Source organism: Castor canadensis, chromosome 7, assembly GCF_047511655.1.
Source record: "Castor canadensis chromosome 7, mCasCan1.hap1v2, whole genome shotgun sequence".
NCBI classification, from domain to species: Eukaryota; Metazoa; Chordata; class Mammalia; order Rodentia; family Castoridae; genus Castor; species Castor canadensis.
This window is the reverse complement of record NC_133392.1, coordinates 137,011,745-137,037,097: the sequence shown is the minus strand read 5'-3', so window position 1 is coordinate 137,037,097 and position 25,353 is coordinate 137,011,745. Positions and strand designations below refer to the sequence as shown.

Genomic DNA, 25,353 nt, shown 5'->3' with positions numbered 1-25,353 from the left:
GTAAAAGGACTTGTAGAGGCCATAAAAACATTCACAGACACCTGTATATAAAAACCTATAGAAGTTCTGTGTGCTGTCTTCTGCCAGAGAAAACTCCACCTTTTCTTTGTCAAGCAAGTAGGATAAGGGATCGATAGGTTCAAGTCAATCAACAATTAACTGGAATAGAGCTGGGCTGCAGTTCTTATAGGATCCAGTCTGCCGCCAATTCATTTCTGTTTTCAGCCTGGGTCTTCCTGAGTTTTTGACTTCGAGTCTAATTGTTCTTTGTCCCCCAATTTTGTAAGACCTGCAGAAAATTTGGTTCTCCTCTTTGGAGTGCTGGGATTAACATGTTAGCCTTTTTCTGAATTCCTCTTCACCCTCACAGCTTCAAATTGACAAATATTTTGAAGAGAATGCCAGCTATGTTTTTGGCAGTATTGGAGTTTCAACTCAGGGCCTCACACTTGCTAGGTAGGTGCTCTACCACTTAAGCCATGCCTCCAGTACCAACTATGTTGTTTTGTTTTTTTCCAGCTATGTTTTTTCATCAGATCTCATTCTACTAGGTAGAATGTCAAGGTTTTAGGATAGTTCACTATGCCTTCTGAAAGCTGTTATGCTCATTTCTCAGACTTCCACACCCAGTTTCAGGATTCTGAAAATGATTTATGGTGAAAACTTGCAGTGTTTTTGGAGACCCTAATTTTTCATAACACTCCCACCCCCATTTTTTGTCAATGCTGGCATTTGAACTGAGAGACTTGCACCTGCTAGATAGGTGCTCTACCACTTAAGCTATATTCCCAGCCCCTCAAAAGCCCCCTTTTACTGCCAAAAGACTTACTGGTTTATTTTCCTCAGTATGGATCAAGCTCAATTCATACACAGAATGAAATGCAGATGCTCACAGGGAAGAAAACATCCAGGACCATGAGCTCAATTTGTTCTCCTGGTAATTGTTGCTTCTACAGCTGTCCAGTATCTTTAAAAATACTTTTTGGGGCTGGCAGAGTGGCTCAAGTGGTAAAAGTGCCTGCTTAACAAGCATGAGGCTTGTTATATACATATAAATATATACATATGTATTTTGTCATTTATTTGGCTTTTTTCTAGTTATCACAACCAGAGTACAGTGTTAGGGTGCTACATCCTATACAAATCAGAATCCCAAGTCTAAGTTTGACTGAGTGAAGAACAAAAGAACATCTTTCAATTTTTAGAAGTGATTTAAAAGATTACCAAGGATAGGTCTACAGTCATGGTGCTAATTTGATTAACAAAGGAAGGCATAGAAGCCAAAATTTTAGCCAAAAATTCAATAGTCTTGGCAATAAAGACATGGCTACAACTGTGCTGATAGCAATGGCAGTTGGGGAGTAATCAAAGGATTTTATGTAACATTTTCTGGATGTGCACAAAGATGGAGCATACTGATGAAACACATTGAATTTGGCTTTAGACCACTCAACCATCTCATGACCATCCTGACTGCCATTAAATCAATCAACTTAAACTTATTTAAGATATGTGGTGTACTAGAAAAGTGAAACAAGCTGGTGCCAGTGGCTCATTCCTGTAATCCCAGCTACTCAAGGAGGCAGAAATCAGGAGCATCATGGTTCAAAGCCAGCCCAGGCAAATAGTTTGCAAGACCTTATCCCAAAAAAAAAAAAAAAAAATCACAAGAAAGGGCTGGCAGAGTGGCTCAAGGTGTAGGCCCTGAGTTCAAACCCCAATACTGGAAAAAAAAAAGTTAAACAAAACAATCAAAATTCCCAAAGAACAAATCAGGCATATGGAGGGAATCATTAATCTTGAATGTATATAATTAAGTTACTTGATTTGTATTACTTGCTATTAAAATGTTAATAAAAACTTATAGAACAGAGCTGGAGGCATGGCTTGAGGGGTAGACCTGAGTTTAAACCCCAGAACAAAACAACAACAAAAAAAGAATTTAATAAGGGCTTATGAAACAGGAAAGTTTAACTATTTCACTTTTTAAATTAAAATTTTTTCTTAAAACATTTTTTTGGTGGGCCTGGGGTTTTGAACTCAGAGCTTTGAGCTTGCGAAGCAGGTGCTCTACCACATAAGCCACACCTCCAGTCCGTTTTGCTCTGCTTATTTTGGAGATGCAGTCTCGTGAACTATTTGCCTGGGCTAGCCTCAAAACATGATCCTCTGAATTTCAGCCTCCCAAGCAGCTAGGTTACAGGTGTGAGCAACCAGCATCTAACTCTTAAAACATTTTAATAAGCCAGGCACTGGTGGCTCACACCTATTATCCTAGCTACTTGAGAGGCTGAAATCAGGAGGATCGAGGTTCGAGGCCAGCCTGGACACAAAGTTAGTGACAGCCTATCTCAACCAACAGCTGGTGCATTGGTATAAGCCTATTATTCCAAGCTATGGCAGGAAGCTTAAAATAGGAGGATCATGGGCCAAGCCCATCTGGGCAAAAAGCAAGACCCCTATGTTCAAAATAACCAGAGCAAAAAGGGCTGGAGGTGTGTCTCAAACAGCAGAGCACTGACTCTCAAGCTCAAAGCCCTGAGATCAAACTGCAGTACTGCCAAAAAAAATTTTGAAGCAATATTTTTGGGCCAGGTATTGTGATTCACATCTGTAATCCCAGCACTGGGGAGGCTGAGGCAGGAAGATCATGTTTTCAAGACCAACCTGGGCTTCATAGAGACCCTGTCTCAAAAAAATTTTTCTTGTAGTACTAGAAAATGGCTTTTCTAAATTGAAGAAAAAAACTGCATGTGAAATATGCAACTAAAGTGAGATTTCAAGAAAACACAAGGCAATTAGAACAAAAGGAAAATGTTTGCATGACCAGGTATAAAATTCACAGGCAAATAATTGCTAAACTAATTTCTATAAAGACTATTTTTTGACTGTTGCAGATTATTGCACAATCTTGATTGAGGAGAAATTTGAACAAATTTAGCAGCTGTCACTTCCTTTTTATATATAAAATAGCTCATCATTAAAATTTTTTAAAAGAACTCAAGAAATTCTGTATGAACATAAATATGGCTTGAAGAAATGGTTTAAATAATCACATTATGGGTGACAGTGATATATGATGAAATTAAAATATTTTATATTTTCTGTGATAATAACTTATCTTGATGACTTTCAGTCCTGAAAACCTCAACTTTGCACATATTTTTCTATTTTGCTGTTACAAAGTTATATGAGTCAAGGCAGGAAGATGAAATGCACTTTATTTAATAATGTGTTAGCTTAATTTCTAACTTTTAAACACGTAGACATAAGAGACTATAGTCATACTACCCTGAACAATCCAGTCTCATCTAATCTTGAAAGCTAAGCTGGGTCAGGCCTGGCTAGTACTTAGATAGGAGACATGAGGGTATGGACTGCCATATGTACCCCACAAATGCTAGGAGCCAGCAACTCAACCACAAGCACATTTCAGAACTAGGCTAGTGTTCACTCACTGAGAATTAAAGGAGAGGAAGCCTGATTTAATGACAGTAGTTCCTGTTACGGCCAGGTGGTTGACATGAACCACTCTGAGTGCAGGAAAGGATAAATGGGGAGAGCTCTAGGAATGATTGTTCTGGAAAGGAGGTCATAGTCCCTGAAGCTGGAATGTAATCCAAGGAGGTGGCTTCAATGTCAGCAAAGGACAGTTGCAGCCACAGGTCTGCAAGATCCAGAGAGGAAAACACTATCTCCTCCCGGGGCCGGAAGATAGGGAGACAGATGTCAAAGCAAAGAATTAGTTGCAGGGAGAGTAGACTGCAGCCTACAAGTGAGAAAAATCAAGCTGGAGCCTCACAGGCTTGGACAGGGGCAAAAATAGGGTTGCACTGGGTTCAGACACTTGGACTGTGATTGAGCTGAAGGAGACAGCAGGTGAAGAAGGGGAACTTCACTTTTTCTAAGTTTCCCTGTACTATGTGTGTACCCTGCAGCACAGTGTGCCCAGGTAGGTAGTGGCAGGGATTGATTAGGCATTCTTGGCTCTGTACAAGGCCTGGGGCATCTGGCACATACTAATTGGTAGCTACTGGAAACAACTGGCAGATGAGTTTTCCCTGAATCCTGAGGATAAGGAGTGCCCTGCATCAAGTCAAATACCACCCTTCTTTTCCTGAGCTGACCTGGAGGGAGGAGGGCATCCCCACACACTGTACTCTAGACAGAGACTTTCTTTCTGAGGCATCTGACCTCCTAGAGGCAATCAACTCTCAAGTTCTTTTTCCCCAGGTCAGACATAGAAGACTAAGTTGGACATTACCCAAAGGAAACTGACGGCTTTGCTAGGGGAAAAAACATGATACTACAAGACTGCAGGGATTGATGAGGCCAACAGGAATCATTTTTTATTTGGACAGAATCAAGTTCAGCCTCAGGAGATTCAGCTGGCCCTGGTGTGGATACCAGGTCATTTCTCAAAGAAACAGCCTTACATGGCCCCCAGGGCTGAGCAATTCATTCCACCAGAGCAAATGAGTTCATGATGCTGAGGGCCTGGGCTGTCTCCTGGCATTGGGCTGAGATGCCAGTGTGCTATACATAGGATGAGCCAGCTTGATTCCCAAGGAAGCATGGAGAACTAACAATTATTATGGGTCTTACTGGTGTGCTTTTGGGCTTTCACTTAATTCCCCCAATAAGCAAGATATCTGGCTGATGGGAGGGCATAGGTAATATTCTTTCTCTTTCCACTCCTGTCCCACCAGGTTCCAAATGGTTATCAAGGAGACCAATAAATCTTCTAGGAAAATAAAAAGGAATTAACAAAGCTCCTGGCTGGTGGAGTGGCTCAAGTGGTAGAGCAGCTGCTTAGCAAGCAGGAGATCCTGAGTTCAAACCATGGTATCATCAAAAAAAAAAAAAATTAAAAAGAAGTCCAGGTTAAAGAAGGCAGGTGATGTCACCCAGTGCTGGTAAGGGTAGATAAAATAGGGACCAACATGCTATTGGTGTGTGTATAATTGATATAGCACTTTTTAGAGGGAATTTTGTGATGTCATTAAACAATTTAATTACACATACATAGTCTTTGATACAGCAGTTTCATTTCCAGGAATGTAATCTACAGATTTTCAAGTATGCGAAGGTTTGTGAACAAGAACATTCATTATAGCATTGCTTATAATGTAAAATAATGGAAACATATGCCCATCAGTAGGGAGCCAGTTGAATAAATAGATATGGCACATAATAAAAAGAATGAGGTAGAGCTTTATGAACTGATATGAAAAGATGCAGAAGATAAATTAAATGAGGAAAAGTAAGCTGCAGAAGAACCTTTTAATACTAGCCCATTTGTAGGTTTTTGATGAAAACTGACTAACTGTGAATTTGTACTAGAATAGATTACATCTGGAAAGGTCCAAAGAGAAAACTATAAACAGTGACTACCACTGGGGACCTTTACCTTCTAATTTACGTTTTTCTCTGTTGCTTTGAATTTACTTATGAACATGTGTCACTTTTAAAACAGGAAAGAAAATGTTAAAGAAGGAATAAAAGACCAAAGAGAGGTAATTTATCAAAAAGAAGGAGTTTACCAAAATTGATCATTAGAAGTCAAACTCAGCGAAAGAGCCTGCAGGTAGGTAAGACATGGCAGCTAACTAAAGGATCCTTCCTGATCACTGGACTTGGCTTGCTGCTCTCGCTTGCTAAGCTCCAACTTCCTCCAGATTTAGTCTTGCTGTGGGACCCCACAACAAGGCTGAGAGCAGAGATGGCTTCCTTCCCCAGTGGAAGCAGATTGCTGAGTTGTCCAAGTGCAGAGGAGGAAAAGCAGTAGCCGGAGCCACTGGTAGATATTTGGCTGCTGTGAAAGGTTCAGATCGGCTGAACCTGAAGAGAGCAGGTCTGGCCAATCCTGTCTCAGCTAATAGCAGGACAGAGCTCCAGCTTGGTTACCACGAAGTCTTGGCACAGTGGAAGTGATGGCAGAGTTGCAGGTATCCAGCAACAGCAGAAGGAAGCAATCTTCAGGGCTGAGTCAGGAATGCACTAGAGTAAAAGAAGCTTGGAGAATCCAAAAAACTTTTAAGGAAAAGTTACTGGAGGTTGGGATGTCTGAGTACTTAATGATTTGCAGGTTTCACTCATTCATTCTTGATACTCTGAGCTCTTATTGTGTGCAAGGAAATAGTACAGTGCACAAGGTAAACATGGAATTTAGTAGCGTAAATTAAATGAAAATAGAATTGCCAATTTTCAACATTTGAGGACCTACAAAAAATGACAATTTCTTTTCTTTTTGTTTTTGTTTCATTTTGTTTGTGGCACTGGGGTTTGTTTTTAACTCTGGCCTTTACACTTGCTATAGGCAGGTGCTCTACCACTTTAGCCAATCCCACCAGCACTTTTTCTGTGTTTGTTTGTTTGTTTTTGTGGTACTGGGGCTTGAACTGAGGGCCTCATACTTGCTAGGCAGGCGCTCTACCACTTGAGCCACTGTGTTGGTTATTTCTGAGATAGGGTCTCACAAAATATTTCCGTGGGCTGGCTTTGAACCACAATCTTCCTGATCCTAGGAGTGACTAGGCTTACAGGTGTGAGCCACTGGTGCCCAGCTCTTTTCTTTTCTGGCAGTACTAGGCTTTGAACTCAAGTGCCTCACCCTTGCTAGGCAGGAACTCTACCACTTGAGCCACTCTTCCAGCTCTTTTTTGTGTTGGGTATTTTTGAGATAGGATCTTGATTTTTTGCCCAGGATGGCCTTGAACCAGATCCTCCTGATCCCCAGTAACTAGGATTACAAGTGTGAACCACTGATACCCTGCCAAAAAACACAATTTCTTATGGAAAAGAAAAAATGTATTACCCAATGAATGGCTTGATTAAATTGTGGTAAGAATGAAGGAGCAATACAGTTCTCTCTCTCCCCCCGCACCCCCACCCCATGTGTGTGTGTGTGTTTGTGTGTGTGTGTGTATTGGTAGCCAAGAACAAGAAAGGCCTCCCTGTAAGAAGCCTTTCCCTGACATGTTCCAGGCACTGACACTGTACAGAGAGGAAGGGGAGGTAGGACTTTGGGTTTTACCTCAAGAGGTTTAAAAGACAATGGCATATTGTTTGTATCTAAAGTTGGTAAAATCCAGGGTCACTAAGAGTGTTCTATGTCTCTGTCACAAAGGAGGTGGGAGTCTACAGCTACACTGCTAGCATGGGGTTGCCTCAGAATTTGGACTCTAGCTCTTTCCAATGAGCTTTCTCCATCCAGAAACCCACTGGAAGGATGGGGGTAGGGAGAAGGAGGCTGAGAGGCCAGGGGCCTCCCTAGGAGGAGGCCAAGGAGGCCCCATGTGCCTTGGCCCTTCATGGGGGGTGAGGCAGCTCAGCACCCGACAATCCTAGCAGAGTGGTGCATGGAGCCACAGTAGATGAGCTGCGGACAAACACTGCCAGTATGGCCCCGTTGGCCAGCACTCCCAGGCCCTGCACCAAGATGTAGGCCATGGCACAATGAAGAGAGCCAGGGCATCCCAGGGGCTGTAGCCACCAATGCCCAGGTCCCCAACACTACTGTTCATCTCTGACCTTGAACTGAGAGAAAGATCACTGGAGGCCTAACCACATTCCTTCACCCCACCCCATAGTCCCCTCTTGTTGCTTGGGAGGGTACACTAGAGGCTAAGAAGCCTATGAGAGAGGATGATGACTGATCTTGTCCAGCAGTGCCTGGGGACAGAGAGGAGGGAATGGCCCCAGTTCTTGGCGACAGAGTGGGGGAAAGAAGGAAGAAGCAGGAGTCCCAGAGAGCTTGGCCATTTCCCACCTTGGTGACTGGGAGAATGGAGGTGCCTCTCACAGATGGAGAATGGGTCAGCCATGTTGGGGTATGGCTATATGAAGTAAGCCAGCACTGGGCTGAGCCAACAGGAAGTAAGGTAAAATTTTTTCAAAACAAAAAAAACCCAATCCCCCTCCCTGTGCCACCCACATCAGTGACAAAGGAAGGGAGGGATGGCCTTGTGATGCAAGGAAAATGGACAGGCCTGTGCACAGTGACTTTGCCTTAGTGAAGGTTCTCTGCCCCAAGAGCTTCCACCCCACCCCCCAGCAGAAAAGGCTTCAGTTCTCAAGCCTTCCAGCCTGTTTCCTTTTACTTCATCTTTTGACCACAAAGAAGACTCAGCACTTGGGGCAGAAAAGCAAGAAGAACACAGACTTGGGGACCCACCAGTTTCCAGATACATTTATTTGCCATGTGACCTTGGGCAAATTACTCAGCCTTACTGAGCCTGTCTTTGCTGCTATAAAATGGAGTTTAAAATATCTACCTCATAGGACTTTTGGATTATGAGAAAACATAAGTAAAACTCTGAGCCCTGGGGATGACACTAGGAAAATATTTCATAATTTAGTTTCTTTCCCTTCTAGGCTGCACAGATATGTGCATACATCCACACAGGCACACATCAGTGTTAGAGACACAGGTACTCCAAGGAAATGATACAACACAAAAAAATCTGGATGTGTTTCTACCCTCTCCCCAAACAGGATAAGTGCATAAGCCAATGTCCTGTTATAATTTTTAACACTTAGATATACTTCTGGATTGTCCCCAAACTCATTCCCTCCAAATACCAAAATCTGAATTTCTGCCTTTGAGTCTCTCAGGCTCCATTCCTTTCTAGGACACTGAGTCAGTTCTATCCACCTTGGCTCCAGCCCCCAGCAGTCCCATCCAGCACCTCTCCCTGTCATCCTACCAGATCACTCCTCTTACCTCTTGCTCTTCTGGCTGCTAGAGCTCTCTCTGGGTCCTGGCTTTAAGAACTTGAGTCAGGGCAGAATCCCCTCCCACTCATGTAACTCAGACCCTCCTAGTTAATTCTGGCACAGGGTATGAAGAATAGGCTCAACAGCAGAAAAAGGCTGCACTGTGGCAGCTATGAACTGGATTTGTAAGGGTGCAACCAGGGAATGGAGTATCATTGCAGGGCAGGAGGGCCTTCAGCACAAGAAGGTCCATAGATATTAGGAAAGCCAGGCAGCTGAACGTTACTGTGTTGAGCTGACCCAGACTTACACTGTGGTTTGGAAGGGAGGGGTACATTTCCTGAGACTTGGCTTCTTGAGCTACTCAGGAGGCACTGTTGGAGTTCAAGATACTCTTTCTGGTGTCAATCCCAACTGTTCTCTATACCAGGTGGCCAGCCCACTCTCCTTAGCATCCTGCCTGTTTTGCAGCTGTTGGACCAGCCCTACCATCAAGCTCAGGATGCCAGTAGTTGCAAATCAGCCTAGAGGTCAAGCCTTGGTAGATAAGAGCCCTCAACCCAATGCCAGCTCTGAGAGGTTTTACTCCAAGTCCTGGCTAGAGGCAGGCTGGCTGGGGCATCCTAGAAGGAGTAGGATGAAGCCAGGATTCTAGGGGCTCCAGGCTCTACTTTCATGGGCTTCAAAATGTTCATGCAGAGAGTCAGTTCTGGAAAACAGAGATTTAATCACAGTGGATGGGTCATCCCAACTGTCATGCCTGCCATTTTGTAGCTTTAGCAGCTGGTGCAATGCAAAGTGTGGGTTCTGGAATCAATTAGGCCTTAGTTCTAGTCTTAGTTCTAGTACATATACATTTTAGTTTCCCAGATCCATATTCTCATTGGTAGAACAAACTGCTATTTAATAATAGCCAACATTTATTGAGCACTTATTATGTGCCAGGCTATGAAATATTGTGTTATCACCCGCATTTTATGAGTAAGTAGTGGATATAATTATCTACCCTAGTAGATAATTGACCAGTTATGGGTAAAACAACTGGTCCAAGTTCATCATGGAAATTTCATTCTCCTTACCAACAATTGGTTTAGAAATGGAAATGTGACATAATTCTGGCCAGTGAAATGTGAGAGAAAATTTAGGGTTGTCTAAGAGATCTTTCCTTTCTTTTTCATCTCTGAATGTTATATGCAAATATACTGCCTGGAGCAGCTGCAGCTACTTTGTAGCCAATAAACTGAAAGCAAAACAGAAAGTTTTATGTTGGTCCTTGATGTCTTCATTAAGTAGCCCAATTAGCCAACACCGAAACTGAAGCCAAGTGATCTCTGGACCTCCTTTGTTGTTTTAACACTGCCATATAGATTTATGTACTATCTATCTGTCTGTCTATCTATCTATTTATCTATCTATTGTCACTGTACATGAATTGCATCATTGTGTTTTCAGACATAAGAAGATCCAACTAAGGCTGGTGGAGTGGTTCAAGTGGCAGAGCACCTGCCTAGCAAGCATGAGGCCCTGAGTTCAAACTCTAGTACCACTAAAAAAAAAAAAAAGTGTCAACGTGCCTGAGGTTCATGCTACTCAGTGACAAAGCAAGAATTAAACTATTGTGTGGTGAACATGAAATGGAGTGACCTACATAGACTTCTTTCACTTCTGTATGCTCCCTAAAGCTAGTGTCCCTATCTCCAGAGCAATTTATAGGCTGATGGCTAAAGTAATGGCATAAATAAACTCCTTTTAATTTCCCCTCATAGGAGGCACATCTGGACTCAGGTGAAGACTGGTGACACAGCCATAGGTACACTGACTAGTGATGTTGCTCACTTTTCTTTGAGAACTATCACACACAAGTACTGTTTTGACTCCAAGGACCTCTGGGATTCCTCCCAGGCTTTGGGTCCTGCTGTACGTTCAGTGTTCCTGGGGGCTGGCTGTTCCCCCACCTCCATGCTGGGGATTTAAGGTCCTGTAAAATGATTCAGTGCCCATCTTTGTTAGGAATGGGAAGAAACCCTTCATGTGGCTCAGAAGGGCAAAGGCAGAAGCAGATATTTAAACACTGTAATACTCAACCTATAAGTTTTTAAATATGTATTTAAATCCTTAGAAATGTGTATGTTTTTTGAACCAGCACACTCACTTCTGGGGAAAGGAAATAAGTATGCCAAGTTGATTTACTGTGGGGTTTACAATCACAAAAACATTGGGAACAACCCAAATGCTCCTCATGAGGGTGGAGTAAATACAGTATAGCCTCACAACGGAATACTATGTAGCCATTAACATTAATGAGATAAAACAGACATGGAACAGTGCTATAGTAATATTAGGTTTTAAAAGTAGGTAGTAATGTGGAGATATGGTCTCATTTTCATTTAAAAGTAGGCATCTGTGTAAAGGCACAGAAAGGTCATGAGGTAAGCTATACCAAGGCATTAAAAGTGGTTGTTATGGGGCATTTGAATTTTAGTGATTTAAAATTTTTTTCTGCTTATTTTCTACTTTCACATGACATGAGGAATGTTAGTATGTGGAATATGTACCCCTCAAAACAGAGCAATATAGTTACAGAGAAGTCAGGGCCAGGTAGACAAGGGGTCTCTCAACAGTGAATGACCCTGGACATTCTGGAGACTCTGTGTTCTAGTGTGTTCTTGCAGTGATAGCTGCATGATATAAAGAGACTCTACTGCCAGGGTTCCCTGAATGCACATGGAGTCTTCATCCTAGAGTGTCTGATCACCTTCTTGGATTGGGTGAAGAGATGGCAGATATCCAGCAGCAGTAGGAGCCCCAGACAGACAATGGCTGGGACACAGGTGATCAGTGACTCCTTCAGGGACGCTAAAGTGAAGACAGCCCCTGCAATGGAAAGTGAGGGCCCTGAGAGCATGCAGGAGATCCCAAAGCTCAGGGGTTCCAACCTAGATGGGCTCACCCCATTCCAAACCCTCCCAGGAAGCACCCTTCCCTAGATCAGCTGCATTCATCTCTGGCCCCCACAGAGAGCAGGACCGAGAATTAGAGGGCTCTTGAACTAATGTAGACCCTCTCAAGGTACAAGAAACTGAAACAATGCTACTGAACAGCAGGAGCTAAGTAAGCACCTACCAGATGGGGGATTGGGAATGTTTTCTCCTTTCTTAATCCTAACCTACTTGAGAGAAGGAAGCCCAGGGTTGGTGGTAGAAGTGTGGCAAAGATCTGAAAATGAGGAAAGTTCTAGAAATGAAAAGAATGCTAGGAGAGTGGGGAGCAGGGTAGTAGTAGTGGCAATAATGGTGAATAGGCCAGGGGATGTAGAAGAGCCTGAAGATGTCTGGCTTTTGAAGCAGTAGTTGTATTTGAACCTTGGCAGTTCTCGTGATCAGAGCCTCTAGCAGGAGCCCCTGTAAGGAAATTCTCTGCCCCCTTGTTTAGGGGTCCCAGCTTCCCTTCTCACTGCTCTCACCTGCCAGGTACATAAATCAAGTTGCAGCTGCAACACCACTTCTACTTCCAAGAGTGAGCATGTGGTGAAAGAAGTAGGGGCTGAGGTTACAATACATTGCCATAATGGAATACTACACAGCTACAGAAGGCATGAGGGACAAAGTATATTTGACATGGATCGATGTTGCAGTACATTAAATGCCAAAAGCACCTGTCCTAGTCTGAAGATTACAGAAGTTGCAGCAGGTCAGGAAGTGTTCTTGGTGCCAGAGAAAACGAATGGCCACAGGGGAGGGGGGTGCAGCCAAGTTTTTCTATCATCCTCCCCCAGAAAACCCAATTCCCCAGGTCAGTTGACCCCCTTACCCATCATGAGCAGGGTCAAGAGAAAGTTACTGATCTCTTGCAGTATCGGTGGGCCCAGGACCAGCAGCAACCCAGCCAGCAGTTCCAGCCATCCCACAGCTGTTTGGTAGTTCATGGGATCTGGCTGGTAGCCGAATAACTTCAATGGGAACACCTCAGCAAACTGCACGAACAGAGCTTTCTAGGGGTGGCAGAGAATGCCTGTTAGCCATGCTCGCCAAGGATGCACTGCCCAGAGGCAACACAGGGGCATTCTATGTCTGTGTGGGACTCCCCCAACAAAGCAACTATGCCTGTAGGTCAGGTAGGGGCCTAAGGTGAGTCTGGAGAGAAGAGGGTTTCCTCATGGGCTGAAGTTTGGAATCAGGACACAGATTCTCCTTTCCAAGTGAGAAGGGCTGGGGAGTGGTACAGAAATGGCCTGATTTTCTTACCAGATCTCTCCATAGATGACAAGGCAGCCCCAAGTTCTAGGAGGGAGCTAGCAGGCCTGGGTCTTCCCATCTAGGGCCAAGGTCTTAGTAACTCCACAGAGCTCTGTGCCAGGCCTGGCATGTATGCAGTGGAGTAGAAAGGTTCATTAAACAGTTTCTACTTTTAATCACCTCTGCTGGGCTCTGGATCCCACTGTGGCACACACAAGAAGAGTAGAGGGGGCTCAAAATGACTCATCTTGATGAGTCAAATCTCAGCTTCATCCTGCTCTCCTGCCTCGGCTCTACCTCTCCTCCTCTGTCCTGCACAGAAGAAGCTCTTAACTAGTTCTGGAGATGCACTGCCCCAAATAAGCTCAGCACCCTAAACCACCAGATGGAGAATCCAGGTGTGGGAGGAAGGTGGGAGAGGGTCCCCACCAAAGCCTGACTTCTTTGATGTTCTGGTAAGATTGGTAGGTAGGAGCCGAATGCTGCCTCAGAGTCTGGGACTGGAGAACAGACGGGCTGGTGACTTCTAGGCCTCCCTCCGGAGGAATCTGGTTTGGGATGGTCTAGTTTGGGTCCTACTTCCTGAATAGCTGTGTAACCATTAGCAAGTTATACTTCACGCTCAGAGTGTTTCCCACCCTGAACTGGCGAAGACCAACCAAACTCTGCTTCACTAATCTCCCACGAACAGAAGCAAATGATGAAGAGGGAGTCCCCGGTCCCCTGCATCTCCTCCCCGTGGTCTCCGAGCCCCTGGGAGAGCGTGTCTACTAGGCCTGGAGAGCGGCGGCGAACTCCAGGAAATCCCCTGAAAGTCCCGGCTCCAGCGCGGCGGCCAGGCCGAGCGCAGGCCGCGGGGTCCCCTCCCAACCGCGCGTCGCGCCGCTCACCATCTGCTCCGACACCGGAGCCGAGATCTGCGAGAGCTTGGCCGCCCCGGTGAGAGCGAAGAAGCAGCCCAGCAGGACGCGTAGGGCTGCGAGCACGAGTGCCATGGCCGCGCCGGCCTCTAGGGCGCCCGGCCCAGAACCCGCCCCGTCGCCGGCTCACTTCCTCCGGGCCTGGCCAGAAGACCGCGCCAGGGAGGGACACGCGGTCCTGCGGACAGACCGACAGGGACACCCACAAGAACCGGCGGCCCTCGGTAGTGAAGCAGACACTGGGAGAGCTCGATTCCGACCCAAAGACCCTGGGGCCTGCCCGTGCCACGCTAGCTGCCACTCAACCCCAAAGGGCATGAGAAAAGGAGGATAAGGCCCTGGATCAGTTCCGACCGGCTGAGCACAAAGCCCGCCCGGCACAGTAAGAGGGTGAATTAGTTACTACAGTAACAACCAGTAGCCAGTAATTGTAACAGGTTATTGCCCATCTTTGCCTAAAATGCCTTTTCCCTGTAACTTCTCTCAGCTGAAATGAACAAGAGAATTCAGATCCTTGCCGCTATGGAAAGAAAGGCCCTCACTGAGCAATGCCGCCCCAGTCGTGGCTCTCACCTGGACAAGCTGTCTAAGGCAGGGTGGACAAACTGTGGGCCTAATTCAGTTTGTCCCTTTCACACCCAAAGATGATGTTTGTGTTTCTTAACGATGAAAAATGCTCAAGCTGCTTTCATGCCACATGAAAATAATAAGAAATTCGTATCTGTGTTCGTACTTACTGAAGCACAGCCACACTCCATGTGTATGTATTGTCTATGGAAGTTTCTGTACTGAAACCGCAGAGTAGTAGTCACAGCATGGCAGAAAAGTCTGAAATAGTTACTGTCTGGCCCCTTGTGAAAAAAGTTGGCCAAGCCCTGCTCTGAGTGGGCCAGAGAAGCCCCCAGTAAGCATCTGGAAAGTCCTGCTGCTTTACATTTCCTATTAGCCAAGCTGCTTAGCCATGTTTTCCACCTGCCCCAACCCTGCCCGCAGTAGTTTTGGTTTTAGACCGAAACTTCCCAAGCCCTTTCTACATGGGAACTGTTTGAACTTCCAGGTTGTGCTCCATTATAAATGGGGTCTTTCATTACCTGCAATCTTGGCCAAGATTATCAACCAATATAAGCTAAATTCCCTATCTTGTATTATTAAAATTATACATAATTATGTACAAATGTATAATTATCAAATCCCTCCACAAAAATGGAAAAATTATTAAAACATTTAATCACTGCAAACACAAATTCACATTAGGAACTTACATTTTAGGATACTTATACAAAATTTAACACAAAACTAGAAACTTTGATGATAAGCAATATGCAGGTTACTATTCTTTCTCCTTCACCAACTTTTCTATCCTTGGAATGAACGATGTGACCGCAAGTCGTAGGGCAGGGCCAGAAACCAACAGGTTTCTCTGTTTTGATTCAGTCAAAGCCAAAAAGGTAGCATCACATAAGTAAATGGTTGAAAAGGGCAATAAAAATTTCACCGCCTTTTCATGTAGTTCTGGGTAACTTGTCTTTGCATTTATCCAAAACTGAGTTATGGACATTGATGTAAATACTGACTGTAATACTAAATCTGATGATAATTGTGTTAATTTTTCTTCTTCAAAGTTGGTGAGATTATTATTTTGATGATTCATGAAAGGATTAATTATCCACAAATTTCCTACACGCAAGTCGTCTTCTGGTGGGTAACAGTCATGGAACAGTTGAGAAAGTCCTTCCAAGTGCTGGAAAATAATGCTTGCGATGTTTCTCAGCTTTACGTCTGAGGAGTTTGAGAACTCAGAAAATGAAGGGAACATGTCATAATCATTGTCCTGTGTGCGCTTCAACCATATTTTTAACTTTTTCTTAAATATATCAATTTTGTTATACAAACTGAAGAAAGTAGTCATGGATCCTTGGAGACTTGAATTTAATTCATTTATAAGTGAAAATACATCTGCTAAATAGGCCAGCTTTGCAACCCATTCCTTGTCATGAAAATACTTGGCCAAATCTGAATGCTTTTGGTTTAAAAATATTTCAATTTCATGTCGCAATTCAAACAATCTTGTTAAAACTCTCCCTCTTGATATCCAACGTACTTCAGCATGAAGGGGTAAATTCACGTGCTCAGATCCTATCTCTTCACACAAAATTGTTAGCATTCGTGAATTTAATGCATTGCTTTTTATAAAACTTAAAATTTGTGCTGACTGCAAAAGAATTTCATATAAGCATGGAGACACCTTTTTACCTGCTAAATGTTCACGGTGAATAAAACAATGTGTAAATGCCATTTTGTTCATAGCAACTTCCTGAATTTTCAACCTTAAACCAGTCATGTTTGAAGTCCCATCAGTACAGAGACCAACACAATGTCGCCAGTTCAGAGATTTACTATCAATGTACTTATTTATTAGTTCAAATATTTCAAAATCAGTGATTTGAGAATGCACTTCCATGCAAAATAGTAATTCTTCTTTTATATCACTACAATCATAATCAATGAACCGAATATAGCACAAAAGAAGGGTGGTATCTGAGAGTTCGGATGACTCATCTATCTGAAGGGCAAACCACTTAGACTCTTGAACTTTCTGAATCAGCTGATCTTCAATGTCTGCAGAAAGCTCATCAATTCTGTATCCAATTGTATTATTAGAAAGAGGAATGGTTTTCATTTTGTCTCCAGCACTTGAACCCAAAACTTCTGAACACATTTCTACTAAATATGGTTTTATTAATTCTTCAGCAACAGAGAAAGGCTTCTTGCTGGCAGCAATTTTGAAAGCAATTAGATAAGAAGCTTTCACAACTGACTTTTCAACTAGTAAACACTTTTTAAAAGAACTGTTTTGACATTCCATTTCAAGACATTTTTGTTCAAAAAAATCTACAGGCTTGTTTTCTAATTCTGAATGTTTTGTCTTCAAATGATGAGAAAGATTTGCTGGCTTCATGCTTTCACTGGGTAAGATCTCTCCACAAATGACACACTGTGGCCTTGGTGAACTCCCTTTTGATTCAGGACAGACGATAAAACCAACTTTTAAATATTCAGCATCACAAGTCTGGAAAAAACTTATTCTTTTTTTCTTTACAGGTGGAGAATCAAGTTCTGCCTCAGTTTTCTCATTAGGCATAGGTAAATCTGAAGAAAATATTTGAATCATGGTTATGTTCAAGAACAAGTAAGTGATGTTCTTTATGTTTTCACACATACACTTAATATTTTATTACTATTCATATCAAAAGAATACACTGATTAAATTTAAAAACAAACCATAAGCTGGGCATGGAGGATTATGCCTGCATTCCAAGACAGCCCATGCAAAAAGTTTGAGAGACCCCATCTCAACCAATAAAAATTGGGCATGGTGTGCCAGTCACCCCAGCTATGAGGAAAGCTTAAATAGAAGGACCTCAATCTAGGCTGGCCTGAGTATAAAAATAACTAAAGTCAAAAGGGCTGGGGGGCATGGCTCAAGTGGTATAGCACCTGCCTAGCAAATGCAAGGCCCAGAGTTCAAACCCCAGTACCAAAAACAAACCATAATACTTCTATGATGCCATTAAAAAGTGATTTTCTCCCTTGTCCAAAGCTTGGTCACTGACAGTAATAAAATTATATGCTGTGGAAAATATGTAAGTATTCCCAAGTATCCAATAGATTACTGGAAATAGGTCTGAAATCTACAGAACACATCAGATTAAGAATTATACTTAAAAAAAAAAGAATTATACTTCTTTTTTTAATTTTGGCTTTATTTTGGTGGGGGGAACAGGACTGGGGTTTGAACTCAGGGCTTCACGCTTACAAAGCAGGAACTCTACCATTTGAGCCACACCTCCACTCCATTGTGCTCTGGTATTCTGGAGATGAGGTCTCATGAAGTATTTACTTGGGTTGACATCGAACTAAGGTCCTCCTGATCTCAGCCTCCCAAGTAGTTAGGATAACAGGCATGAGGCACCAGTGCCTGGCTATTTCAGTTTTTTGAGATAGGATCCCACTATGTAGCCCAGGCTGGTCTCAAACTCTCAATCCTCCTGTCTTGAATTTAAAAATTTTTCAAAATTAAAATTGGGGAAAAAAACATAGGAGTCATTTTTTATTTTAATACCTAGTGTCAGGGAGGATGAAGAAAAATGCACCTCCTCAAACACTGATGGTTAGAGCATAAACTGATAGAACTTTTCAGAAGGGCAATTTAGCAACAGGAAAGTTTTCACAGCCTTAAAAATCTGTAATAGCTTTTTAATCAGTAATTTGACTGCTTAGGAGTTTTCCTCAGGATATAATTAGATGAATGGACAAAGATCCATTAACACAGTTTAACTCAACATTGCTTATAAATAAACAATAAATACTAAAAAATCTAGAGGCTGGGAATGTAGTCCAGTGGTAGAGCACTTGCGTAGCATATGTGAGGCCCTGGGTTCAATACCCACCATTACAAAAATAAAGAAATGAACAAACAAATATATCTATATATAAATAAATAAAATCTTAGGGAGTTGATTATACACACTGTAATCTATGTCTATTAAAAATCCCAATGTAGGAGGGAGAAGGGATAAAGAAGAACGATGGAGGAGGTAAATTCAACTTAATATACTGTAAGAACTTTTGTAAATGTCACAATGTACCCAAGTACAACAATAATAAAATAAAGAATTTTAACACATATGTACACATATATATATGTATGTATGTATGTATTTGGGGGGGGAGAGGCAGTACTGGGATTTGAACTTAGGGCCTACACCTTGAGCCACTCCACCAGTCCCTTTTTTGTAATGGGGTTTTTTGAGACAGGGTCTCTCTAACTATTTGCCCAGGCTGGCTTAGAACCACAATCCCCCTGATCTCTGCCTCTGAGTAGTTAGGACTGCAGGTGTGAGCCACTGGCACCTGGCCCAAAATATATTTAAGTTTACACTGATGTGGAATGTTTTCAATGAAATTTCAAATGATAAAGTAGTTTACAACAGAACATAAGAAAAGTCTAACATTTAATCCAGAAATTTAAAAAAATGTGTAAGCACATACATATCCACACATATAGCTATCTACAGATCATTTACTACCCTCCACCTAAATATGTATTTAATATAAATTTATGTACATGAACAGTTTGTGTGTAGATATATATATACATATGTACATATATATACATATACATTTTTTTTTTTTGGTGGCACTGGAGTTTGAACTCAGGGCTCACACTTGCTACACAGTCTTGAACCACTCTACCACACAGTATGTCATAAAACCATCAAGTTTTCTGAGGAAAGAAAATAGGATTCTCTTTGAATCCTATCAAAGGAAAGGCACCCTACATAAAATACCAGTAATTACTTGTTAACAAACTAATTTTTTTTCTCCTTTGAGACAGTCTCACTATGTAGTCCAGGCTGGCCTTGAAGTCGAAATCCCCCTGCCTCAGCCTCCCAAGTAGATGGGATCACACATGCATGCCACTGCACCCAGCTCCAGACTAAGCTTTTAAAAAAGTTTTCTCTATGAAGTAAAATTACTATTAAAAAACAAAGTAAAAAATGTTTTAAGAGAAGGCTACTATAGTAAATGAAAAAATGACAATAGAATTAAAAGCAGCTAACATGGATTAGAATACTTTATAACTTTTTCAAATATGATTTCAAACAATTTACCTGATCACCAGCACCTTAGACATGTTAGCTGTACTTTCAATAACTGACAATTGAATTCAGTGTTAAAAAATGAGAAAGTATGTTCAATCAGTAATGCTTTTAATCAAATATATATCTTAGTAATTATAACAGCTTGTCTGTACATTCGGAACAGTGATGTACAAATGTAGGAGATGCATGTCTACCCTATACATAATGCTTTGTGCGCGTGGGGTGAGATCTTCCGGGCACTGAATGAAAATAACTTCAACCCCAGGATACTCTACCCAGCAAAGCTATCATTCAAAATAGATGGAGCAATGAAAGTCTTCCATGATAAGCAGAAACTAAAACAATATGTGACCACAAAGCCACCATTACAAAAGATTCTGCAAAGGATCCTGCACACAGAAAGTGACACCCAACTTAACCATGAAAAGGCAGGCAGCACCAAACCACAGGATAAGAAAAAGCAAGACAGTAGAGAGTAACATCAAGTTAGGTACACACAATCAAACCTTCAAATAACTAAGACAACTAAATGGCAGGAATCACCACATACCTATCAGTACTAACACTTAATGTTAATGGACTTAATTCACCCATCAAAAGACACCATTTGACAAAATGGATTAAAAAAGAAGATCCAACAATTTGTTGCTTACAGGAGACTCATCTCACTGACAGAAATAAGCATATGCTTAGGATGAAAGGCTGGAAGAAGATTTACCAAGCCAACGGCCCCCGAAAACAAGCAGGAGTAGCAATACTTATCTCTGACAAAGTAGACTTCAAACCTACATTGATCAAACGAGATAAAGAAGGACATTCCATACTAATAAAAGGGGAAATAGACCAAAAGGAAATAATAATCATCAATCTGTACGCACCCAATGTCAACGCACCCAATTTCATCAAACATACCCTGAAAGACCTAAAAGCATATATAAACGCCAACACAGTGGTTGTGGGAGACTTTAACACTCCATTATCATCAATAGATAGGTCATCCAAACAAAAACTCAATAAAGAAATCCAAGATCTAAAATATGCAATAGATCAAGTGGACCTAGTAGATGTCTACAGAACATTTCATCCAACCTCTACACAATATACATTCTTCTCAGCAGCCCATGGAACCTTCTCCAAAATAGATCATATCCTAGGGCACAAAGCAAGCCTCAGCAAACATAAGAAAATAGAAATAATACCATGCATACTATCTGACCACAATGCAGTAAAAGTAGAACTCAACAACAAAAGTAAAGACAAAAAACATGCAAACAGCTGGAAACTAAATAACTCATTACTTAATGAAGAATGGATCATCGATGCAATAAAAGAGGAAATTAAAAAGTTCCTAGAAGTCAATGAAAATGAAAACACAACCTACCGGAACCTATGGGACACAGCTAAGGCAGTCTTGAGAGGAAAGTTTATAGCCATGAGTGCATATATTAAAAAGATTGAAAGATCCCAAATCAATGACCTAATGATACATCTCAAACTCCTAGAAAAACAAGAACAAGCAAATCCCAAAACAAATAGAAGGAGAGAAATAATAAAAATAAGAGCTGAAATCAATGAAATAGAAACCAAAAAAACCATACAAAGAATTAATGAAACAAAAAGTTGGTTCTTTGAAAAAATAAACAAGATCGATAGACCCCTGGCAAACCTGACTAAAATGAGGAGAGAAAAAACCCAAATTAGTAGAATCAGGAATGCAAAAGGGGAGATAACAACAAACACCATGGAAGTCCAGGAAATCATCAGAGACTACTTTGAGAACCTATATTCAAATAAATTTGAAAATCTAAAAGAAATGGACAGATTTCTAGATACATATGATCATCCAAAACTGAACCAAGAGGAAATTAATCACCTGAATAGACCTATAACACAAAATGAAATTGAAGCAGCAATCAAGAGTCTCCCCAAAAAGAAAAGTCCAGGACCTGATGGATTCTCTGCTGAATTCTATCAGACCTTTAAAGAAGAACTGATACCAACCCTCCTTAAACTGTTCCATGAAATAGAAAGGGAAGGAAAACTGCCAAACACATTTTATGAAGCCAGTATTACACTTATCCCAAAACCAGGCAATGTCTACCCTATACATAATGCTTTGTGCGCATATGGATTCAAAGTATGTGATCTAGGGATTAATTTATGTTCTCACACTCCAAAAACTGTCAATTGCTTTCTTTTCCTTTCTTAAAAAAACAAACAAATCAGAAAACAAACTTTCTACAATGAAAGCAAAGGGCACGTACCTGTCTGACATTCCATGTGTTGTATATGTGGTTTGCAAGAGGTGGCCTTGGTCTGTGTGACTGGCTTGCACAATACACCTTTGTTCTTTAGGAGCTTGGGAGGCTGAGGAGACTGGGAAGACAGAAGTTTCATGGCATCTGCCTGTAAACGTCCCTAGTTGAAAACAAAGGGAGTTTTAGTAACTTATCACTGATTATAACTGCTATTACTTGAAAGGTAATATATTAAGAGAAATATCCTCTGAAAGAGTGGTTGCAAAAAAAGACAAAGTATCCGGAAAATACATACTAATTCCTAATTCTCTCACTTGTGGCACTTGCTAGGGCAGGAGCTCTGGCATTTAAACCATGCTGCCAGCCCCCTAATTCTCTTAATATCAGTCCTATTTATTGATTTAAAAAATATGCTGGGGTCTGGGGGTGTGGCTCAGTGGTAAAGTACTTGCCTAGCATGGGAGAGGCCCTGGGTTCAATCCCCAGCACCACATACCCACAGTGTAATTATTTGCTGGGCACAGTTCACACCTGTAATCCTAGCTACTCAGGAGACAGAGATCAGGAGTATCTCCGTTCCAAGCCAGCCCCAGGCAGATAGTTTGAGGGACCCTATCTTAAAAAATCCATCACAAAAAAGGGTTGGCACAATGGCTCAGGCAGTAAGAGCACCTGCCTAGCAAGTGTGAGGCCCTGAGTTCAAACCCCAGTGCCACCAAAAAAAAAAAAAAAAAAGTAATTATTATTCTGCCTATAGTATGATCCAAACAACAAAAACAAATTTTGCTATCAGAACACTTAGCTACCCAGAAAAATTAGATACAAACATAAACCACACACAAAAATATTTTCTCTGCTGATTAAAGATCTCAACATGAAAAAACAAAACTTAAAATCACTGGAGAAATTTCAAATAACCAAAGCATAAACCAAGTATTCTAAAATGCAAAAGAACAAAAACAAAAGTGAAAAAGATTGACACATTTGACTACTTGGAAATTTAAAAAACTTTTGTAAATAAAGGTCTTTATAACAAACAAAATATAAACAACAGAGTAAGAGAATGTATTTAAAATGTATTTATTCAGTCAATATTTACTGAATGTTTACTGTAAGCCAGGCACTATGCTAAGCTCTGGGGATACAGCAGAAAACAAAACCGAGTCCTGTTCTTATGTGCTTACATTCTAGAGACACAGAAAACAACAAGCAGAATAAACATAAAATGTGTAATTTCAGGTAGCGTAAGAGCTGAGAAGAAAAATAAAACAGGGTAAGGGAATGAAGACTGGTGCAAAGGAGGGGAAATTTGGGAGTAAACATTTGAACACAGACATCTTCTGAATTATTCAAAAAACTAAGCCATTCAAAGAACTGAGGTCAGAGCAGTCTAGGCAGAGAGACTGTAGGTACAAAAAAGTGAGAAAAAAAAGAGAGCTTGCAGGCGTAGCTCAAGTGACAGAACACCCATCTAGCAAGCGTGAAGCCCTGAATTCAAGTCCCTGTACCACCAAAAAAAAAACAAAAGAGAGAAAAGACTGGGCATGCTAGAAAGGCTGGCAGAAGCCAAACTGTAAGATCAGAGGGTCCTAGTTAAAAACAACAGCAACCAAAAATATCAGGACTGTATTTTAAATGTGATGGGATACCACTGGAGATTACATACGAATTTACTTTTCAAATGAGTACAAAATTAAAAAGGTGTAAGTATATACCTGAATGATTGCCATCTATCCAGACTCAACTTTGAGTACAACACCAGTTTCTGATTTATCCTTCTAGAGAACGTCTATGTAATTAAGTTGCTCTGACTTCAAGTGGTGGATATTAGCAAATTTCAGCACCTTTCTCCTGTCATTTAGGAATCTATCTTGGAGGTATATTTGTATAACTTTGTATAAAGCTGCCTGGTAACTGCTTGACTAGCAATCCATTACTAAAGTACTGAAGTAACTTGAAGAGTCCTTGCTGATAAATATTGAGGATGTTATAAATCTTGTACTTTTACAAACAATGCTGCAATATCTATCTTTATACACATAAATTTATGCTACATGTGCTAGCATATTTATGGAATAAGGTCTAAATATTATTGGTGGGTCATAGGTATATGATTTTAATTCTAATAGGACTACCAAACTGCTCTTCAAAAAAATTCTATCAATGGCTGAGTGCATGGCTCAAGTGGTAGAGCACCTGCCTAGCACCTACAAGCCTGAGTTCAAATCCCAGTACTGGGCTGGAGATTGTAGTTCAGTAGTTAAGTGTTTGCCTAGCATGTACTTGGGTTAAATCCCCAGTACCACCAAAAAAAAAAAAAAAGGTAGATTCAAACCCCAGTACCATCAAAAACAAAACAAAAACAAACAAGAGTTACATCAAATTATGTAGTCATCAGCAGTATATGAGCCAAGTAAAAATTTATCTCACTGTAGTGTGGCGAGGTATTTCTCATATGTGAACACTTCTATTTTCTTTCCAATGAATGAGCCATCATAACCTTTGTCCTATTTCCTTTATCTTTACAAAAAAAATTCTATGCATATTCTCAAATGGGTAATGTGCCATAAAATGCAGATTCAAATAGGAAATAATGGAAAACCAATTTCCCTTCAAAAACTTTTCCCCATTCAGTTCTTGGAGGCAACAATTATTATCTATTTATTGATGGCCTTCCAGTGATATTCTATACATACGTACAAGCATGTGCACGTGTTGTGTATGTATAAAGCATGAACGGGAGTATGCTATACACAATTTTTTTTCACTCTAGTTTTCAGATTGCTCTGTGCTTGTACACGTAGGGCCAACCTATTCTTTTTTGTCAACTGCATAGTATTCTATTGCATAAATATAGCATTTTTGGTTTAATGACAGCTGAAAGGCCACTGTGTACGCTTGTGCCAGGACTCCATTTGCCAGGCCATGTACACAGGTGGGTAAAGGGGTGCATATCAGACTCTGCCTGTGCAGGGCTATTTTTTTTTCCTAATTCATACAGTAACTCACTATGGCCCCATACACTGATGAAACAAATAGGTTATTCACAAGTTTCTGCCCTACAAATAATGTTGCAATTAACATTTTTATACACAATTCATTCCATAAATGTGCAAAATGTATCTGAAAATCTAAATTCCTAAAAATGGAATTCCTAGGTAGATGGCATTTACATTTTAAATACTGACAGCTTCTACTAAATTGCTCTGTAACAGCGCTACCATTGACATGCCTATTGATAATCTGTAAGAATGCCTAATAGTGTTACTCATCATTTTTATCTTTCCTAATATAATTAAGTTGTACTTCTAATTTTGAAGTTGAATATTTTTGCAAAACTGATGATTATATTGTTGTCTACTTTCCTACTATGTATTGGGTCATTTTTATTGATTCACCGATGCTCTTTACATGTTTTAAAACTAGCTTAGCATTAGAGCCCTTGCCTACCATGTGTGAAGTTCTGGGTTCAATTCCCAGCAGTGAAAAACAGAAAAAGAAGAAAATTAGTTTTTTGTGAACCAAGTTGCAAGCTTTGTATTTTATCATTTGAATT

The 25,353-nt window shown here is 41.1% G+C and overlaps 2 protein-coding genes across 14 annotated transcripts in view; both read right to left on the bottom strand.

The window, feature by feature from the left end:
* Positions 1 to 3,364: 3,364 nt before the first annotated feature.
* On the bottom strand, positions 3,365 to 14,425 carry Tmem35b (transmembrane protein 35B). Its single transcript, XM_020159618.2, has 3 exons — positions 13,844 to 14,425; positions 12,529 to 12,709; positions 3,365 to 11,592 (listed from the first exon to the last, which is right to left on the bottom strand). The coding sequence occupies exons 1-3, from the start codon at positions 13,946 to 13,948 to the stop codon at positions 11,417 to 11,419; spliced, it is 462 nt and encodes a 153-aa protein (XP_020015207.2). The 5' UTR covers positions 13,949 to 14,425; the 3' UTR covers positions 3,365 to 11,416.
* A 654-nt stretch (positions 14,426 to 15,079) lies between these two features.
* Zmym6 (zinc finger MYM-type containing 6) overlaps positions 15,080 to 25,353 on the bottom strand; it is an 81,570-nt gene continuing 71,296 nt past the window's right edge. For all 13 annotated transcript variants that reach the window (XM_074080607.1, XM_074080613.1, XM_074080605.1 and 10 more), the window contains 2 exons: positions 21,804 to 21,957; positions 15,080 to 17,023 (listed from right to left, as the gene is read on the bottom strand). In XM_074080607.1, coding sequence (XP_073936708.1) covers positions 15,204 to 17,023; positions 21,804 to 21,957 — 1,974 coding nt within the window. In that variant the 3' untranslated portion in view covers positions 15,080 to 15,203. The remainder of the gene's footprint in view (positions 17,024 to 21,803; positions 21,958 to 25,353) is intronic.